Source organism: Podarcis bocagei (genome assembly GCF_964188305.1).
Source record: "Podarcis bocagei genome assembly, chromosome: 5".
In the NCBI taxonomy this organism is placed as follows: domain Eukaryota; kingdom Metazoa; phylum Chordata; class Lepidosauria; order Squamata; family Lacertidae; genus Podarcis; species Podarcis bocagei.
This window is the reverse complement of record NC_138129.1, coordinates 82614318-82635501: the sequence shown is the minus strand read 5'-3', so window position 1 is coordinate 82635501 and position 21184 is coordinate 82614318. Positions and strand designations below refer to the sequence as shown.

Sequence of the window (21184 nt, the reverse complement as noted above, 5' to 3'; positions counted from 1 at the left end):
TGAAATTGAGATTCCTGCATTACTGGGGGTTGGACTAGATGGCCCTTGGGGCCCCTTTGAACTCCACAATTCTGAGATTCTCAGTTGAAGGAGAGCGTGTGCCTACTCATTTGCAAATGAGATTTGCCCTTGATCCTTTGTCATACTAATCACTCATTACCCTCAAACTATCACCTCACAGAGGAACCTAGTCCTGGCTTAATGAGTTTTTGACACTATGTACTAGAATACATAGCATTGTCAGAAAGTTCTTCCTGATGTTTAGTCACAATCTCATTTCTTAAAACTTGAATCCATTGGATTGAGTTCTATCCTCTAAAGCAGGATAAATTAAGCTTTCTCCATCTTCCGTGTGACAGCCCTTAGATATCTGAAGATGGCTATTTTATCTCCTTTTACTCTCCTCTTTTCCAAGTTCAACATACTGGAACTCCCTCAACCGTTCCTCATAAGGCTTGGTTTCCAGACCCTTGATCATCTTGGTTGTCTTCCTCTGCACACATTCCAGCTTGTCAACATTCTTCTTAAATTGTGGCACCCAGAACTGGACACAGAATAAAATATTACTTCCCTTGATTGGGACACTACACTTCTATTGATGCAGCCTAGAATAGCATTAGCTTTTTTCTCTCTTTCTTTCTTCTGCATCACATTGCTGACTCATGTGAAGCTTGTGATTTACTAAGACCTCCTAGATCCTTTTCACATGTACTATGGGCAAGCCAGGTGCCTCACCCCAGTCTTATATTTGCACAGCTGGTTCTTCCTGCCTAACTGTAGAACCTTACATTTGTCCCTGCTGAAATTCATTTTGTTAGTTTTGGCCCAGTTCTCCAGTCAGTTCGGTGAGCGGGTTCTTAGAATTGGAGATCGGAGTTATGCAACAGATATTGTAAGTAGTGGGCTGGAGAGAGTGTCAGAGAGCAACATTTGAGAACAATGGTTGAGGCGTCCTTAAAACCAAGGCCGCTGTGGCTATGGGAGAAGTCAGAACCTCTTGGGGTGTGAATGCTGTGAACCCCTCCTTCGTAGGCTTGGGTTGTATATATGTATAAATAAGCCTAAAGACACCACAGTTTCCTAATTTCCAAGAGGAAACACTGACCCTCAGTAAGCACATTAACCTCTGGAATCTCACATTGCTTGGAGATTAGGGTAGCGTGTAACAATATATATGTACTTAAACACACTACTATGAGTATTCTATAATCTCCAATATCCTGTGGTCACAAGGAAACTGGACATAAAAAAACATGCATTGGAATGCCCTATTGTCTGGGGAAGTGTGGAACATTATTCTTGGTGGTCTGCAGTTTGTTCCACAGGAGAGGGCCCTACTGTGTTTCTTAAGGAGGTAATTGGAGGGAGAATGACACAACTGCAAACATCAGATTTAATGCCTGCTGACTTTGATTGCATTTTGTACTTCAGTACATTGTTTGTTTCTAAACTCTGACTTCTCTGTCAGCGATAGCTTCGGAGGTGGTAATCACCCCCACAAAACTATCTGTGCATCATGTCAAACCTATTTTCTGCGTAATTGTGCACTTTCTAACAAACTACTTAGCATAATTAGTGTCATGGTGTACTGCGGAATACAGATTAGATGCAGTAGTTTGCTAACAAACAACTAGTTCAAATCAGGGCTTTGAAATTCCAGGAGGGGGGTGGTTCAGGGGTGATGGCTTTCCTCTACCACGATGAGTGTGGCCACATAGATGTGACAGGCAGTGACAACATTGAGATGGAAGGCAGGGAACCAGAGAAAAATCCTGGCCAAAGAGGCAGCGTGCACACAGCAAGGTGCGGTGGTGGGTTTGTCACATTTTGTAATAGAGAAGGGTTTATAAGTGGTGGAGTATAGCCCAATCTACACTTTACAGAGAATAAACTAATAGGGTGGTATATGATTGAGAGAGAATTATGGACTGTGGTACTTCACTTGTTAAATAGTAGTGTCACTTAAAAAAAACCCACAATTTTTTTTACATGAAATATACTCACTGTATGTAGTAAACTAGTGCATTGGAAGAACAGTTTCAGCACAGTTCTTTCTCTGATGTCCTAGTTTTTGACATGCTCCGGTGTAGTTACATGGGACATGTGAAAAATATGGCTACTGTCTGAAGTGATGCAGTGCAGTTTCAACCTCATCTACATAATGCATAGAACACCCCTGAATTGCTGGTTGAGTGCAGAAAATGTGTAAAAGGGAAGGCATGAAGGAATGGACTTTAATCTTCAGTGTTCAGTCTCAAAAGTATTTTTGACAGGTTCGTCTATACCATGATTATTTAACGATGGTCAACGTTAGGTGCTCTGTAGGCATAACTGATCATAAAAGCTTTACAGTATTCTGAAATTGGTTTTGGGACTCATTAATTGCTAACCATCTCACTATCAGCTATCCCCCCACCCCCAAGCCAGTGCTGAAAAGATCAGCATTGGAATCAAATGTGCTGGAAATGATCAAAGAACCTCTTATTCAATTGATAGACAACAGCAGGTACAAATGACCTTAATGGGGAAAGCTCTGATTTAATTTTTTGTGTAGATGATCAGAAAGGATGTGTTTACTTAACAACCACTCTTTGCATTGCACTTAAACATTAATGATGTGCTGCTTTAATACAAGATCCTTTGAGATCAAAGTGAATACAGAATTATACATATATGTTACGCATCAATATATACATATTTTATTCTTCCTTGGGCATGCTTTTGATCATCTTAGTCTTATGGATGATACATGAACATCTGTTGCAATGGATTTTCTTTGTATGCTGGATGTTTTGTGTTCATTTTTCCCCTCTCTCCACTAAACTGAGCAAAAGCTCCAGGCATACAGAAGCCAATATACGCAGTTCAGTGTTTTCTAGCAAGCGATATTAAATGCACTACCTGAGAATAATCTATTCCCAGCTGAGAGAGGAAAAACCTCCTGGAATGAACACAAATATTGCATTAGCATAGACAAAAGAAGAAATCACACAGAATCCATTAAAGCAGCCTGATGTTATTAATCTTGTTTGGCATGTGTGTGTGAACACACACAATTTGCAGTCCAGTGAATCTCAGTAGATCAGAATGGGGAAAACACTGGGTTGTATCCACTGTTAGTCCTACTCAGAGCACACCCACTGAAATTAATAGGCATGTCTAATGTAGGTGCATCAATTTCACTGTGTCTCCTCTAAGTATAACTTGGATGCAACCCTCTATTATTTATGAATGGTATTTTAAGTGAAACCTATTCCATATTTCCTCTTAAGAGTATCTAAAAGGGATTATTTGTGAACTAAGGCTATGCAACAAATTTGAAGAAGCCATATTTGTCAATAGTCACCTGAACACCTGTACAAAGCAGGAAGTACCTCCAGGAGAGCAGGCAAGGTTGATTGCCCCCCCCCCCTTTGTAGGGACTAACAGATAACATGAGCTACTGACTATTTCGGTAGGCCTGTGACTTGGGGGGAGTCTGAAAGGTTAGCACAACTGAAACAATTCCCTTTTTAGCAAAGGCAATTGATACTAACTACACCACAGCTAAAAGTGTCAAAATTCAAAAAGGTCAGCAATGCATCCTTTCAGTTCATCTTGGATTAATCCAAGTCTATATGAGTTTCCCAATTAAGAGTCCAAGGCCAACATCTGCTGATGCTCAGAGATGGTGAATGCAGTGAAGAAAGCTATATGGGAGTGTAAAGTGAATGTCACAACCACACGAGTTCATGCAAGACAATACCAACAGTCTGTAGCACAAGAACTATTTTTACCATTTATCCATTTCTGTTAGCTATGATAATGGATTTTTGTTTGGCTACGAACCATAAGATTTCTCCCCTGGCTTCCCTTAGGCTCCTCCCCACTTTTCTTTGCATCAAATAACACAACCAGATTCACTGTCAGGGCTTCACACCACTGTGCATTTGCAGTCAGAACTATGCTGAGGAGGATACTAGGGCAGAAAAAATACATAGCACTTTTCTCCTGCATAATGTTAACACTAATTTCATTGCAAGGAAAATGGCTACTTTAACATTTAAGCCAGTACAAAAATGGACAAAGAGCACCACATGCATTCATGACAAGGCTAGTTTTGAATGCATTTAGCATGCTATGTGGTGCTTAACAAATCAGCCCTAAGCCTATTTATGAGCTGAAGAAAACTGAGTTGACTTATAAATGCACGGTCAGGTCTCTCAATTTAGAAGAAGAAATGCGGCTGATAAATTATCAGGTCACTGTTTTTCAGCCGGATGTCAGGTATTGCAAATCTTCTGTCGGTGGTTAAGAAATGCATAAGGGTCCTGCATAGCACAAAATCTGGACACAATCCAGGCAAAGTGGATTTAAATCCCATTCGTTTTAAGCACGTGCTTAACTTTCCTGTTGAAGTCAGTGGCATTTAAAATTGAGAGTAGCTAGATCTGGCTAACTTGTTTAAAGCTGTGCTGAAAAGAAATACGATTCTTCCTAGCATGGCTGCAGAGATCTACCAAGGCCTGTTTCTCTCTTTCCTACTTTGGTGTAAAGTAGATCATGCATCACGGAGAATAGAAGGCCTGTGCACACTTTCCACATTCCCAAACAAACTCCCTTCTCTTTGCTAGTTTCTAATTTGCATCACATACAGAGTGAGAAGGGAGGATTTAGGTAGTAAGCACAGACTCCTCTTTCCCCATAATGCTCTCGAGCGCTGCCTCTACTTAAGCCAAGATAGAGAGAGAGTGAAAATGGGGCTCTATTTAGCCCTATGGGAATTACTTTTTAACCCTATGGAGTTCATGGGGATTACGCTGCCTATAAGCACTGCACTTGCATTAAAAAGGATTGTTCCCAAAGTGCATATGCTGAGTTTCCCATGTCACTACTTTACTGTTTAAGACATTCAGTGACTGAGTACATTTTATCAGCACTTGGGATTCTTTAGTATAAAGTTCCAAATTTATTTACAGTGAGATCATGCCAGATTTCTTAAGTAAAACCTGAGTATCTGACTTAGGGTAAAAGTGAGATAAGTTATACATGTAGAAAAAGTGTTGAATAGAAATACTTATTTCAGGGACAGGGTGCCTTCAGTTTTCATCTTTTATTTATTGTCTAGAGAAGGGCATTCTATAAATCTTCTCTAGCAGGAGTTATTGGCCTCATCTGCATGTAACGCTAAGCAAAACCATGATGTAGCTGGATGAGCAAGTGTATGGTCACCCATGAGGAAAATCCTGTCCATTTTGCTTATCCTCTAGTCCTGGAAAATGATAGTATTGCCTTATCAGATATCTATGCCACCCTTCAAAGAAAAATTAACAGGGTGGTTTGCAGATTTGAACCTAATTTGGAACAATTACAATAAAATATTCAATGTAATCTGGACTGGCTATAGTGAAGGATCTCAAAATACAGTCCTGGCAGTTTGAAGAGTAGTTGGTTTCCTCTGCTGTGCTTGTTTGAAAGCAAATAATAAAGGATTCTGCTTTCATTCACTTTCAAACTTGAAAAATATTAGATGTGTATCATTTGAAAGCCCTTAATTTGCAAAAAAATGTCTGTTTAGTGATCACAATCTGCATTGGCTGTTGCGTTATGAGGTGTGTTCCTCTGAACATAAATATCTATGATGTGCAAATGCAGCAGGAATATTAGTAATATTTCTCCAGTTACCACAACTGCAGTTTTCAGGGAGAACAGAAATAGATGTTGGAAAAATAGATTTTCAGAGGCTGAACAACAAGCAAAGCTGGCCTAAGTCTGTTCTGTATTACTTACTACCAATGCTGGAAATACTGGGCATACCTGAAAGAAAAGAGAGAACTTTGGTTAGGGATGCAGATATATTGATGTATATTTTATATTACCGCATCAGTAGACTTCATTGTTAGAGCAGCACCACCAAGGGCAAGTTCTGGCCAAAGGCAAGCATTTCACAGTCCCATTGAATTCTATGGGTGAATGAAGCACATGTTGCTGAACTTTAAAAAGTGCTTAAATGTGTCTCCATCACTTGTTAAGTTCATCCAAATCTTCCATGTGTAAGGGCAAAATGGAACAGTTAACACAGAAATAACTGTTTCTGAAAATTCTGGGTTTCTATGCAGCTATTACATTATATTAAATTAAATATAAGCCATTTGCAAGCAAGCAAACAAACAAGCAAGCAAATAAACAAACAAACATATTTGTCTTGCTTTCAGGCAAAAATTGTATTTCATGTTTATGTAGGTAATAAAACAAATATTGCCATTGTTGCAGTATGGATTTCTTTGGCCACCTGTTGATAATTGTTTACTGTATTATTTACCTTTTGTCTTTACTTTGAACCTACTAGAGTTAAACCACATTGTGTATATACATGCGTGTGTGTGAGAGAGAACATATAGCTCATAATGATCTTTGTACTACTTTCAAGTTCAGTTAAAGTTGGGGAGTTTTCCATTAATACCTTTGAATTCTGGATTTTGAATAGCGCCACTGAATACGTAGATGAGCATTTTTATGCTCAGAGGTAAGGCTGTTACTCCAAGAAAGGAAACAATTCTTTGTAACTGCTTGCAAAATGCTCAAACAACTTGTAATTAATAAATATTTCACTTGCTGGCTTTAGAAATCAACAGGATTTTTTTTAAAAAATCAAATAAAAATATCATTTGAAGCCAGTTAGTCATCCCACCTCTAATTTCTTTGCACTTGCAGACAATATCATGCTAGGAAAACAGCCAGTTAATGATCTCATGCAATCGAGCATTTTTCAAAATGACCTTATTCTCAATGAGGTTCAGGTGCTATGTAGGAGGCTCCCACAGTGCTTAATACGTGCCAGAACTTGTGGGCGTTTGGGAATGTTATTTATGTCCAACGTGTGAGAAATCACTGGAAATTGCAAACAGAGCATACGTTCCTCTCATTAACCTTCATTATCTGTATCACAGCTATTTGGCTTTCCTGTTTCACAATTTGGTAATGGCAACAGCAAACTCCTCAGTATTGTATTATGAAGGGTGGCTTGTCTTCAGTGGTGGCTGCTGACTACTAGGCTGGTGCAGGTGGAAGACAGGGCAGAGGCAGAGGACAGAGCAGGTAGGCAAAGCCAGGGTTAAAAATTGACAGGGGTTCACTTGAAACAGAGGCACAGACACATTTGAGCCTTTGAGCCAGCCAGCCAGCCAGACACAGAGTTTAGGTAGTGGGGAAGGAGAAGGAGCAAGGACAGGGGATGTGGTGGGAGAGTAGGAGAGGTATTAAGGGATGGAGGGGGAAGAGTGAGACTAGGGGCTGTGATGTTGAAGAAATATTGAGGTTAGAGCAGAGGTTGTCAAAGGGTGTGCTGCACTAAACTGGAGAGGATGGCAAGTGTGCTGGGAAGATTCAAGGACAAAGAAACATTTAAACATTTTGGTGTAGTATAACATTCTATATCTATCATCTATCTATCTATCTATCTATCTATCTATCTATCTATCATCTATCCATCCATCCATCCATCCCTGGATCCCTTGCGAGTGAAACGTTTTGGCTCCCGATCACCGCAAACCCGGAAGTGAGTGTTCCGGTTTGCGAATGTTCTTTGGAACCCGAACAGCCTTGGTTTCCAAACGTTTTGGAAGTCGAACAGACTTCCAGAATGGATTCCATTCAATTTCCGAGGTACCACTGTATATTAATTTGCAGAACATGGATAGATATATTTTCACAATGACAGAAAAAGCATCAAGCGATACTGAGGACAAACCTAGTTGTTTATAATTATATCTTGGGAATGGTGCATGTTCTTATTTAACTGCATTGCTTTATACTTCTGGATGTCCCATGATCATATTATGAAGCTGTTGCGTTCTATGTTACAAATCAAGCACCGCTAGTTGTAGGTTTCTTTTTGTTTTCCAATGTAGTTCTTAGCAAGGAAGAAAAATTGGTGTGGCGTGAACAACTTTTCATTATGCAAGTGTGGCCCAGAGGGGGAAAAAAGTTTGGAAACCACTGGGTTAGAGTGTGGGGAATGAGAGAACCAGGGTGTAAGGAGGCAGAAACAGAGACTGGGGGGAGTGAGGGGCCAGAAATAGCAATACTAAAGAGGAGAAGAAAGAACAAGGGGTCAGGAGCTGTGGAAACGAGAGGCTAAAGGGTGGGGAAAGCTTTTCTGTGCTTCAGTTCAGCAGTAAAGAACAGGTTTTCCTGGGGAATGCAGTGGGGCAAGTGGACCCATGCCTGGAAAGCATGGGGCAAGTGAAAAAACCTCTCGAACCCATGCTTTTTAGGCTTTGGACAAGTGGAAGCATGGAAGAGCCCAATGCGATTGGAAACATTTGCATAACAGTTATTTGCATCAATTTGCATCAAGTGATTCGTTCCATTCCAACACCCACAACCAATATACTGCACTGTAATATGCAAACATGCTTTGCAGGAGGCGGAGGAGGCGGAGAAGGAGGCGGAGATATTCTACATGGATCCAGCTCTTTGTGTGATGAGAGTTGTCAGATAAAAAAGTCCCAAAGAAAACAGGTTTGCATCATGAACACTGATGCTTTAGCTGGTAGAATATATTTATAATGAGTTGCAAAGAAAAATACACAAACAAATAGCTGAATGGTTTTACGAGGCAGCTAAATGTCTCAAAATTATATACCATGCATTAAGAACTGTTAATTATATTATTAAAATAGCCAGTTTGCATTGCCAGTTTCCAGTGCCAAAATAATAAATTACACCATACAATCAAGGCAGCAAGTAAACCCAAACAGTGTTGCAAAAGCAGAGAAACAAACAAAAGAAGCCCAAGTAAAAGTTTCTGCAATAATGTTACAATATGAAAGGCTTCCCGTAGGCAAATAACACTCTATTATTGAAACCCTGGGTTCCTGTGAGATTATCTGCAATGCAGAATAAATCTCTTATCGCTACACCTATGGGCAATGCTGTTTTCTCACCTGTGGGGAAGTATACTTAGCAGCATGGCTGGCATAAGGGACAGAGTAACCTTTGCACAAATGAAAGCCAAATTCAAGGTTGGATGATTGTCATGATTAGGAGCAAAGCCATCCCTCTCTGAGCCTATTTGTCTAAAATCAGTTTGGTTTGTTACATTTGTACAAGTTTGTTTGTTAAATGCCGGAAATGATACAAAATCGCAGGTGAGGCAACGTAAGATTGCAATCAATCTGTAGGGGTTCCCCCCCCGTCACATTGCCTTATAAATGCCCATACTACATATTTTGAGTCAAATATATTACACACTGTCCCCCTTTGTGTCAGTAATATACCAACTGTGAAAAATCCAAGACCTCAAGAAATCTGAGGATATCAACTCCTCTTCCACTTCCTCCTACCAATTTGTTTGTCTAGGGTAGATCACATTGTGCTTCAAGCAAAGGGACAGGCAGAAAACAAAGGAGAACTGTACCAGATTTTAGCTGAGCTTGACAGCTCTGTCAGACACCAGGACCTTATGATTTATTCAGTGGCGTAGCGTGGGTTGTCAGCACCCGGGGCAAGGCAAGTAATTTGCGCCCCCTAACCCGTGGATTTGCGCCCCCTAACCCTAACCCCCAGATGTTGAGCCCGGTGCGGCCGGGCCCCCCTGCACCCCCCACGCTACGCCACTGGATTTCCTGTGTGGTAGTCAACGTTCATGACTGATGAAAGTCTGAAGGTACTTGCTCTTATCTTCTAGTACATGTTTGGCTGAAAACACTCCAGATTTCACCCGCAACCCCACTTTAGTGGAAATTGGATGGTGTACAAGAGATGCAGGAAAACTCCGCCTCTGATCATGTTTGCTAATCCCTTTAGTGATACCTGCATGCTAAGTATTTGTTTTAGATTTGTGAAGTACATATTGCATTGCAAGAGCTTGAGAGTGTCTATGTATAAGAGGGACTCAATCACTAGGGAGACACCTGGACAGGTGCATAAAGGATGTAGGATGCTCCTGTCTACAAGGAGCAACTGAGAGGCAGAGCAGAGTTGGATGCTGAGGAACTGTGTTTTTCCATGCAGCATCACTCAAGCTGAGTGATTCTGAAGCCTTTTCTAGGCTGTGAATTCTCTGTGCGAGGAGGGAGGGGGGAATCCTGTGAATTTCAAAATGTATCGTGAACATAGCTTTAAAGTATTAACTCTGTGATCCAAAGTGTCTGTTTTTCTAAAAGTTAATGCTCTTACAAAATGTTTTTCCCTTCTTTTTGAAGGTTCACTTCCCCCCCTGCCTGGTAGGAATTTTATCATAATTTCATGCCCTCCCTGCCCACACTTCATGGTTTGTTACTTAGTCTATTACTTTCACATTAAACTTGATAAGGTCCTGCTTCCTGTGATATTCATTTTGGAGGTTTGATTCCTCACAGCTGCTGCTTTGAAGTGCGAGATAACATTCGGAACATGGCACATTGCTGCTGTTTTTTTCCTTTAACTTTTCATTTAGCTGCGGCACATAACCCTGTTTCTTCAAAATAACTTTTCAGTGAATGGTTATTTCCAAAGCCAGATTTTTTAAAACTTTTATACAGGGCAGAACGCCGGACTTTTTATAAAAAAGCAACTAATAACTTCTACTCCAAAAAGGTTTGATGGCTTATTCTCTGCTTGCTCCTTTCCCCCACCCCTCTTCCTCTGAGGGATTTAGGTACATAAGTCAAATTAGCAAGGATCCGAGTTAATGTATAACTCGCTTGCCTGCATGGCAGAACAGTTTCATGGATTTCTTGCTTTTTTATGTTCCTTTCTTCTTTTTGTACCTCTTCCTGTCCCCAATCTGAAGTCTGTATTGTGCTGCTCTCAATACTATTAGTCAGAGGGATGAATGTGCATGAAATGATCCAGCCAAAAGCTAAGCACTTATAAGTCCCATTGATTTAAAAGAGAGAATTAAGCACCAGCTTTAATCTCTCCCATTTAAACTGTTAGGACTTCAGAGTACTTAACTTTGGCTGTATCATGCTCATCATTTTCAAATAACTGAATATTAGTACTTTTGGTTAAGCATTTATCCTGGTCCAGCAAGCAGACCATAATACTGGGTGCCATCCACACATGCAAAAAGAAGTTCCTGTGTGAAGACCTCACAGTAGATGAAAAGCACAGTTTACAAGCTTAACATAACTGGATCCAAGTAACGATCATTGGATGTGGGTTTTACATGGCTGTTTGGGGAACAAAATAAGGCATATACTGTATACCAACGATCCATGAATGTAAATAAAAAAAGAGGAACTCTTGAGACCATATGCCACACTTGAATCTAACCCAGCATCCAATGCCGGGCACAATCCAATTACACAGTAAAGTGTAAGGATGTGCATGGCAGTGGGGCTAGTCTTTGTAAAAGGGAGAACTGAGAAAAGCAAGCAGAATGAGGTGTGTGTATGTGAAGGTGAAAATGAGGGTGCAAAGGGATGCTTGCAGAAAAGAGGGAGCAGGGGGGAATGGGGGTGCAGATGAAAGCAGGGGCATGAATGTGTCTGCAGAATAGAGAGGATGGTTGCTTCATAATGGGGGGGGGAGGTGAAAAGGGTGCCTAATGGTTGCAATGTGAGAGAGGAGGAATATTCAGGAGGCTACCATGGTGGTTGTGTGCAAGCAGGGGGTACTGCATAAAAGGAAGGCTGAGGACAGGGGGGCGAGGGTGAAAATGGGTGCAATGCAGGGCAGAAAAGTGGCATCAGAAATGGAGTAGGGAAGGTGAAAAGTGAGCTTGTTTGTTACATGGGGTAGGAAGGGGAAGCTCTAGGAGATTAATTGTGGGGTTGGCGAGCAAAGCGTGCAGAGATGCAGCGCCTAGTAATACCATAGAAACAAACTCAAGCAAAACCACTGGTCTTCTGTGATGACCTATTTGTGACAAGGAATAGCTCACAGCCGGTTGTTTATCATGGTTAGGCAGCAGCTGTAAGATATGCCCTGTTACACTTGGCTGAATAGGATTCTTGATGTCATATTATCTATGTCACAGATGAAACCGTTTCTGCATTTTTATTTGGAGGTTTGTATGTCTCTGTTAGGGACGCGGGTGGCGCTGTGGTCTAAACCACAGAGCCTAGGGCTTGCTGATCAGAAGGTCAGCGGTTCAGATCTCCGCGATGGGGTGAGCTCCCGTTGCTCAGTCCCTGCTCCTGCCAACCTAGCAGTTCGAAAGCATAAAATAGGTACCACTCCAGTGGGAAGGTAAACGGTGTTTCCGTGCACTGCTCTGGTTCGCCAGAAGCGGCTTAGTCATGCTGGCCACATGACCCGGAAGCTGTATGCTGGCTCCCTCAGCCAGTAAAGTGAGATGAGTGCCGCAACCCCAAAGTTGGCCCGGACTGGACCTAACGGTCAGGGGTCCCTTTACCTATACGCCTCTGTTGCATGGAAGTATGAACTTGCACAAGCTAGTGTAGGCCAGTGAAAGTAATAGTTAGGGAGCAGTTAGCAAACTAACGTTTGCTCAGAGTAAAGGTAAAGGTAAAGGAACCCTGACAGGTCCAGTCGCAAATGACTCTGGGGTTGCAGCACTCATCTTGCTTTACTGCCCGAGGGAGCCGACGTTTGTTGACAGACAGTTTTTCCAGGTCATGTGGCCAGCATGACTAAGCCGCTTCTGGCAAAACCAGAGCACTGCACAGAAATGCTGTTTACCTTCCCGCCGGAGCGGTACCTGTTTATCTAGTTGCACTTTGACGTGCTTTCGAACTGCTAGGTTGGCAGGAACTGGGACTGAGCAATGGGAGCTCACCCTGTCGCAGGGATTCGAACTGCCGACCTTCCGATCGGCAAGCCCTAGGCTCAGTGGTTTAGACCACAGTGTCACCTGCGTCCCTTTTGCTCAGAGTAGGCCCATTTAAATGAACACCCAACTTAGGTCCATTCATTTCAATGGGTTTAGTCTGAATATGACCCCAGATGTTTGGCTCAACTCCCATCAGTCCCAGCAAGAAAGGCCAACGGTCAGGAACAGTGGGAGTTGTAGAGGGCACCACATTGACTACCAATGAGGTTGGGGTGTTGGACTCCAACTGGAGACACCCAGGTTCAAAAACCTGCTCAGCCATAAAGCTCACTGGACCCTGGGCCACTATTTCAGCCAACCTACCTCACAGGATTGTTCAAAGGATAATATGAGTGGGGGAAACAATGAACATTGCCTTGATCATGTTTGAGGAAGGGTGGGATATAAATGTAATAGTTCACACCAGTGGTTCCAAGTCAGCTTATTACTGAGGTCCCCTTATTTTTAAAAAGCCAAGCCACGGACCCCCTACTTTTGAAAATTTTGATAACTCCATGGTTGTTACCTCTGCAAAGCAATTTTCTGAACAAAATGTGGGGTACCCCCAAATAAGCAAAGGATTTTAGGTATACTAAAAAAACAGACTAGGGCTCTGGTTTCCAACATCGTGATATATCAACAGCTAAACAGCTTGATATTCCGATATATCACGACATCTGAAATGGGAGATCAGGCGTGAGGGAAGGAGCAGTCGCAGAGATCTGGTGGGTGAAGGAAGGAGAGGAAGCAAAGTCACCTTCACTGTATGGTTTGAGTGGGAAGGGATGGGGGTGCATTAGGCCGCCTTCAGCGGCGCCAGCGAAGATGTGCATCTACTGTGGCTGCTACTGCTTTCCTGCAGACTGAGGGAAAATGCTCCGCCTCAGTGCCAGGGGAAGGTAGTACCTGGTGCCTTGAAGTGAGGGCGATCAGCTGCTCTGTTCTCCGTCAGCGTGAGGGGAAGGCAGGGCCTCGTAATCGGCTGCCCTGCCCTCCCTCACACGAGGAGCAATACATTGCTGTGTATTGCCGGGTCAAAATCATTACTGCGGTGTGATTTCAAAACCGATTTTGGCTAACTTATTGAAAAATCTCACAAGACCATAAAATCTGTGATATTACCGGGCAAAAATGACAAAAAAATTGTTGGGGAGAGGCAAGCGATGGGGCCGTGGACCCCTAATTAGAAACCACTTGTTTACACAGTGATTCTCACATTATAGGCTTATCATGTGTTCTTCCCTTCCTATAAATTTCACACAGTGAACAGGAAATGAACAATAGAAATTTCAAATGACCAAACTACATTAAAAATGCCCAAAGAATGAGATGTTGGCATTCTACTGAATGCGATAGCACGTATGAAGTATGCAGAGAAGGAAATTTGGTGCTTACATTTATTAAAATGCTACATGAGTGGATATCACAATTTTGAGGTTATTTTAAAAAAGACATCAGGCAGGGCTGGGTTTTTTAAAGTTTAGCTTCTAATCCTTTGCACACTTACTTGGGAATAAACCCACCAAACACAGTGGTAATAGGCATGTTCATTTGCTCCCAAATAAACACGCACATGACTGGTTAAAGTTCTATTACTCCTTTAAGCTATAATGTTTTAGGATGTTTTGAGTTTGGCTGATGTGCTCTCTTAGGATCATTTTTTTTACCCACAAGGCCAGAGGCCAAAATGCATCATCACTACCGTGGCAGTTCTGCTGTGCACAAGTACTCACAGATATTTGCCGTGCCCTTAGGAATGGGAAGATATGAGCCTGCACTCCAAGGTCGCCCCTGATAGTTCTTCTTGCATTTCCCACAGTCTGGGCCTGTTGTGTTGTGCTCACATTCACATAACAATTTTTTGTTTTCTTCTCTGCAGCCAGTGGCATGGAGATTACACTTGCACCTAACAAAAGAAAAGGCAAGGTGTTATCACAAGTGGAGATTTCATTTCAGGATGTTGTTCTCCAAACTGAAGACCAGCTCTTGGCAAGAAACATCTACATAACAAAACATTCTGCTCTTGTTGTTGCTGGTTTAACTTCTGTTGGTTTGTTGTTGTTGTTGTTGTTTTAAGCCTCCTAGCACTGTTTCAAATTGCTTTCATACATAAATGCTGTGACAGTTGGATATTGCTGTTTGGTGTGTACTAATCAAACAAAAAGTAACTACATCAAAACTTTCAGATCTGGTTCTCTTAAGCCCTGTGCTCAAATCAACATAGCTCCTTATAATTAACAATTGTATATTATATCCCAATCCTACGAAGAACAAACTTAACTAAAGACTTAACTGGCTTAAACTGTAATTCCTGCATCTCCAGAAAGCTTGGAAATTGGAAGTTCTGTGATGAGAGTGTATAGCAATGAGGGATTACCAACAGGGAATTAACTGAATGTCTCTGAGCTATAGCACCCAGACCTGTGCAGAGGAGGGGGGGGACCAGGTATACTTGCCCCAGGCCTTGGAGGGCTAAACTAGCCAGAGGCCTGCTGGACTTACACTGCCATGCCAATCCCTGTGTCTCCCAGCTGTCCTAGGCCTCAGACAAACTCTGCATGGGCCTCAAAGCACCTGGGACTCTGTGTGTGTGTGTGTGTGGGGGGGGGGAGGCTTGACAGTTCTAAGTGGCACCGAACTGAAAGAGGCTGAGTGAAAGCAGCTTCCAAAAATTCTCCATCCTATTTGCAGGTGACAAAAAGCAGGGAGGGCATTTCTTGAAATACTATATTTTGGGAAAGCTGCAAGATTCTTTAACTTTTGGTGGGCAGGGGGCAAAAAAAAGAAGAAGAAAAAAGAAGTCTCCTTGGATAAATCTCCATTCAGTTAATGCTAAATGAAACTTCATTGTTTGTCAACACTGGTGGATGGAAGAGGCAATGAGCTATGACAGGGGTCTGCAACCTTTAAGACAAAAAGAGCCACTAGGACCCGTTTCCGAAGAAAAACAACAACTGGGAGCCGCAAAACCATTGCGACATTTAAAGCATGCGCGCCGCTGCCCTCTGATCTGACAGCGGGCGGGAAGGTGATGTTGGGACTGTGCGTGACTAACGCACGCACCGCCCCCATGCAACATCACAGCCAGTACAGCGCCTGCCACAGTGGGGAGTGTCGGGGTGCACAATGTGCCTCCTCCCCTCGCTAGTATCCGCCCCAGAGCCGCAGCAAAGGTGTAAAAGAGCCACATGCGGCTCCGGAGCCGCGGGTTGCAGACCCCTGAGCTATGAGAACAGGGCAGGAAGCTCTAAGGGCCAACCTCACAGCATTATTGTGAGGGGAAGGGGAGAATATGGTGAGCAAGTCAATAGAATTCTGTTTCCCCACCCCTTTCAGAATGAAATGGGACTTGCAAAAATGCTCCTATATGCAACTAACTTGAGATCTTAACCATCATACCATGACCACCTCAAGGGAAACCTTTTGCATCAATAAATGGTTGGAAAAGTTCTGGTTATTTTAATTTTAGACATTGGCCCCGGGCTATTTGGGCAAAAAATAAAATAAAATAAAATAAAAGAACAATGTATTCTACTGTGCTATAAGTATGCAAATTGAAATGGACTGAACCAGAATATGGACCAAAGTCCTTTAATGAACCCAATGCCTCTTAATGAACACCCAAAAAATCCCCCAAGAACTGAAGATGCGTTCAAAATGAAAAAGCTCGTTTTATCAGCATGAAAGCATTGTTATTTCTTTCCAGTAGATGTCAGAAATGGTTTAAAATCGCCTTCAGATACATGTTGGAGAGGTGCCCAGGTATTTAGCAACTCTGGTTGATTATTTTCCTAACGATTTTACATCCGGTGGTTGGAAAGATTCTTCTGTGGGCATTTGTCACCTGTTCCAAGGAGTGACTAGTAATTAGGGCAAGGCGGAAGGGGCAAGCATTTTTTTTTTTTAAATAGCAAGTGCAAATGAACAGCTGCCAAACCTGACTTCCATTTAAGGGAAATTTGACCTGAGGCAAGTAGCAACCCACACATATATCCTCAGGGCAAAGCCAACTTATGGCATCTTTAAGGAATTCGGGATAATGGCAGATAGAATTGGTAACCTGGTACATGCAGTTTGCATTTCACCTGTGGCTTAAGTAAACGATACTCTCAAGAATGGCTGCTATAATACCTCATTCCAGCTGGAAATATTAACAAACACCTTTTCCCTTTTAATTAAAATGGGTGTGCGAGGGTGGTGGGAAATCCCTGTAAACAGGTTTATAAATGAGGCTCCGCTAAGCGGAAAGTTTAATTGTTCTCTATTAGTGGTGCTAGATTCCCTGATAAAAGGCTTGTTTTCTTCGCACACATCATTTACAGAATGGCTTTAAATATAAACAAAAACACTGCTCAGTTCCTGACAAAAAATAAAAAAAATAAAATACTGATTAAAATAGGTAAAGAATGGAAAATCTGGAAATTGGAGAGGTTCTATGAGGTGTTATAAATGAAGAGTCATCAGATATTTTGCTGCCTGATATGAAGCCCAGGTGGCACCCCCCCCTACACACACACACACACACACACACACACACAAGCACTTTAAAAAACCTTGAACATAAGAAGAGCCTACTGGATCAGGCCAACGGTGTTTATGGGAAGCACAACCATTTTGGCTGTGAGTCCTGGTCTTACGGGGTTTTGTTGGGTGTGTTGCTCTTTTTTTTGTATCTTTCTTTTAGAACTTGTTCTTTTATGTGGAAATTGTTCAGATTGGCTGTGTTTCTTTTTTTTTTAAATGTATACATGTATGAAGGCAGGATCCGAGCATAGATCTGCCATTGCAGTTTTGTTCTACCAGTACTGCTTTTCCTTTCATTCCACTGAGTTTTCAAATAACAGATTTCTATGTTCAAAACGAGTAAGAAAACTCACCACACCCACAGCTTTGTTTTCTAAGAGTTGGAAGAGCAAATTCAAAAAGAAACAGACCTTATAGAGGTTTGCAAGAGCTCCTGTTAAAATATTATGAAAGCACCATGGTCGGGATAAATTCTCAGCAGAACCCACCTACTCTCACGAGCCCATAATTTAGTGGCATAGCACACAACCTGCATGCAAAAGATCCCAGTGCCAGTTCCCAGGACTCCCATTTAAAAGGGAGCAGGGCTTGGAAAGACCATTGCATTAAGTCCTACATAACAGTTACAGGAGTAATAGTCTCTAATGGTGTTAAGCAGCTCAAGGTGCTCAAATACTCCTTCCTCTATGCAGTATTCTGGAGGTGCAAACACAGGATGAATTAGGACTATTTGTACCAAAAGGGGCTATGGATAAGATGCATGCTTCTACACTTGTGTGATATGAGGGTGCATGTAAGGCAACTGTCATGCTTTTGACTACACAGCAGTAGTCAAATTGTTGCAAAAACAGCAAACAGTCCTGCAGCCCCAGCATGCTTAGTCTATGTGATCTGACAGGTAAAATGTGTACAAACAACTTCGCATACATTCACATGGATGTGCATAAGTTAACAGTACCAAAAGGAGTTCTTACACCTTCCCCTAGTTAATACAGCTAATTACCAATGGATGCTAGAGAATGTGAAATGGTTTGTGTATTGCCCTATAAACGGACAAGTGCTTCTATGTAACTTTCATATGTAACATGTATAATGCATGTGTACTGAATGAAGACACTACTTGGCCAGTTTATGCAGTATTCGGTCGACATTACCCACTTGTGCACATTCTCCAGCATTCCTCGGAAGCAATGCATATTGCCTGGGAAATGTGCAAACTCACCTGTTCACGCTGGCTCTGTGTTAACAGGTAGGGGATTGGACTAGATGACCCTCATGGTCCCTTCTAACTCTACAATTCTATGCATATATGCTCAGCGTTTTAATGTGACTGTGCGTGTTAGTGGTGTTTCTGCACATTTTTCACTGCACTTATATTAGGTACACTGCAGTTGCATTAGCTACAATAAATGAGGCTCTGCTAAGTCACACATATAAAAGGTAAAGGGTAAAGGGACCCCTGACCATTAGGCCCAGTTGTGGCTGTCTCTGGGGCTGTGGCACTCATCTCGCTTTACTGGCCAAGGGAGCCAGTGTACAGCTTCCGGGTCATGTGGCCAGCATGACTAAGCCGCTTCTGGCGAACCAGAGCAGCACACAGAAATCACCGGAGTGATACCTATTTATCTCCTTGCACTCTGATGTGCTTTCGAACTGTTAGGTTGGCAGGAGCTAGGACCGAACAATGGGAGCTCAACCCCTCACAGGGATTCGAACCATTTACCTTCCGATCAGCAAGTCCAAGGCTCAGTGGTTTAGACCACAGCGCCAAAATGAAAATAAATTCTATGCCTTGAGACTTGGGGTGGGGGGCGGTGGGCAGGCGGGCGCAGGCTTGTAGAGATTGGCAGGGAAAGTGAGAAGCTGCTTCTTCTTAAAGGCTTTTGTTGCAATTAGTTATCATGGCTTCTTCCTTCAGTCTTGTTCTCCCAGACAACTAATCTCTGAAGTAGCCAACAGAGGCTTGGTGTTTTGGATCACTGTTTGTCTCGTGCTCCAATACGACCTCCTTCGTTCAGCCTCAACAACATTTAATTTCTCATTCAGTTAAAACAAAAAGGCCATCAGGAGGACGCAGATGAATATATTCAGTTTAGGGGAGAATTCCCTTTGACCTGAATAGGTTATGATTTCATACAACAACCACCGTAAACAGGAGGATATAAATAATGGGAAACATTACATCCTGTGATTTTTGAGGCAGGGATTATTGGCTAAAAATCCCATGTTTAATTTTTGTGAGAAGTTCAGAGTTCTCGGAATCAGTGTCTGTTTGACCTTAGATTCCATAGGACATAGCAAGAGATTCATACTCTGAGAGATAATAAGAGGACAGCAATGGCATTTTGTGCTGCATACTGAAAAGCATTGCCTTCTGAATATGGGGCTCTCTATATCTTTATCAATCTAGTGAGATGCAGCTGAACTACTCTAGTAAATTCTGTGCATGTCATTGTGAGGAAATTCATTCTACAGCTACAAAAATGACTTGTGTACTAGAGAGAATGATGCATAATGAATGGATAAAGGAAGCCAATGCACGCTTAGCTCAGCTGAGAAGTATATATGCAGTGATGGGCTTATGAATGTTTGAATGATGTACATGCCAAAAGAGAGAATTCTGGATTCTGCCTCTGAAGTGTAAGTGGACAGAAATCAGAAAAATGTAAATATCCATTGGCTTTTCTTGAAAGCAAGACTCCATTGCAGAGCACATCTAAACCACCCATCTGTTAGTTGTCTTCATTATCTAATTGATTATTCCCATAAAAAAACAACAACTTTGGTTTAACAATATTTTAAGTCTCTTATACACATTATATATTTCTTTGAATTTTTATCCCACCCCATCCCATGGACTGGATTAAGCATAAAATAAAAACAATATATAAAAAAGACTTTGGAGCTCATCTTGATTCATTTGCAGTGACTAGCAAAACACAATTCAGTCATTTGTCTCATTCAGAGATGTCAAAGAAATGGAAAACATTGGATTGCAACATGCTGGCTTCTGTGGAAAAAGTTTGCATCAGAACTGGGCCAAAGTTCAACTGGACTTGGATTAGAGAGCCCTATTATTGAGCTTTGTCTGCTAAAAAGACTGACTGATTTGGAAATAAAAAATAAATAAATAAAATTGTCCAGTAGCACCTTAGAGACCAACTAAGTTTGTTCTGGGTATAAGCTTTCGTGTGCATGCACACTTCAGATACACTGAAACAGAAATGATGACTGATTTGGCTAACTAAAACCCACAGTTACCAGACTCTAGTCTAACTGAGGCCATCCATCAATTATGCTTCCACCTAGGTCACAAAATGTTTCTATTTTTCAAGCCAGGTCAGATATATATCTAGAAAGTATGGTCACACACCCAGCCAAATTATGAAAAAACCCATCCCTTCAGGCATGTCAAATACATGTCCAAACAACAAATCCCCTTGGGCAAAGCTAGCCATGTATCCAAAACTCCAAACAAACTCCAGAACCTCACATTTGCTTAGACCAGATATTTATCTCAATTCTATCTTAATCCCCAAATTCACCCCCATCTTTTGTGTCTACCTAAACTCCAAATGCTGGCATTACACTAAGACTAAAGCTAAATGGACACCCAAGTCTCCAAAGCCTTCAAACGCCTTTGTACATGGCCAGACTCCCATCCCCCAAAGCACTCCTCTGTAGGAAAAGATGAAAAGCTAGGCTGACTTCTTTCATGCTGATGAGAAACTGAGAAAATACAAAGATATGAAAGAGAGAACATAAAGACCCATTTCCAGCTGTTTATAAAAAAGAGCTCAAAATAATGATGATTATATTTCACAATTAGATAATGGCTTGAGGCTAAAAAGAAATCCAACTCACTTTGATAGCAATCTCTTTCCTTCCTCTGGGGTACTACAAGATGGTAACCAACAA

General features: G+C 41.8%; 1 protein-coding gene across 11 annotated transcripts in view; it reads right to left on the bottom strand.

Moving 5' to 3' along the window:
- NTNG1 (netrin G1) overlaps positions 1-21184 on the bottom strand; it is a 212801-nt gene that overhangs the window by 56780 nt on the left and 134837 nt on the right. For all 11 annotated transcript variants that reach the window (XM_081195009.1, XM_081195005.1, XM_081195011.1 and 8 more), the window contains exons 4-5: positions 14476-14648; positions 5770-5796 (exon numbers count right to left, since the gene is read on the bottom strand). In XM_081195009.1, the coding sequence (XP_081051135.1) occupies positions 5770-5796; positions 14476-14648 (200 nt within the window). The remainder of the gene's footprint in view (positions 1-5769; positions 5797-14475; positions 14649-21184) is intronic.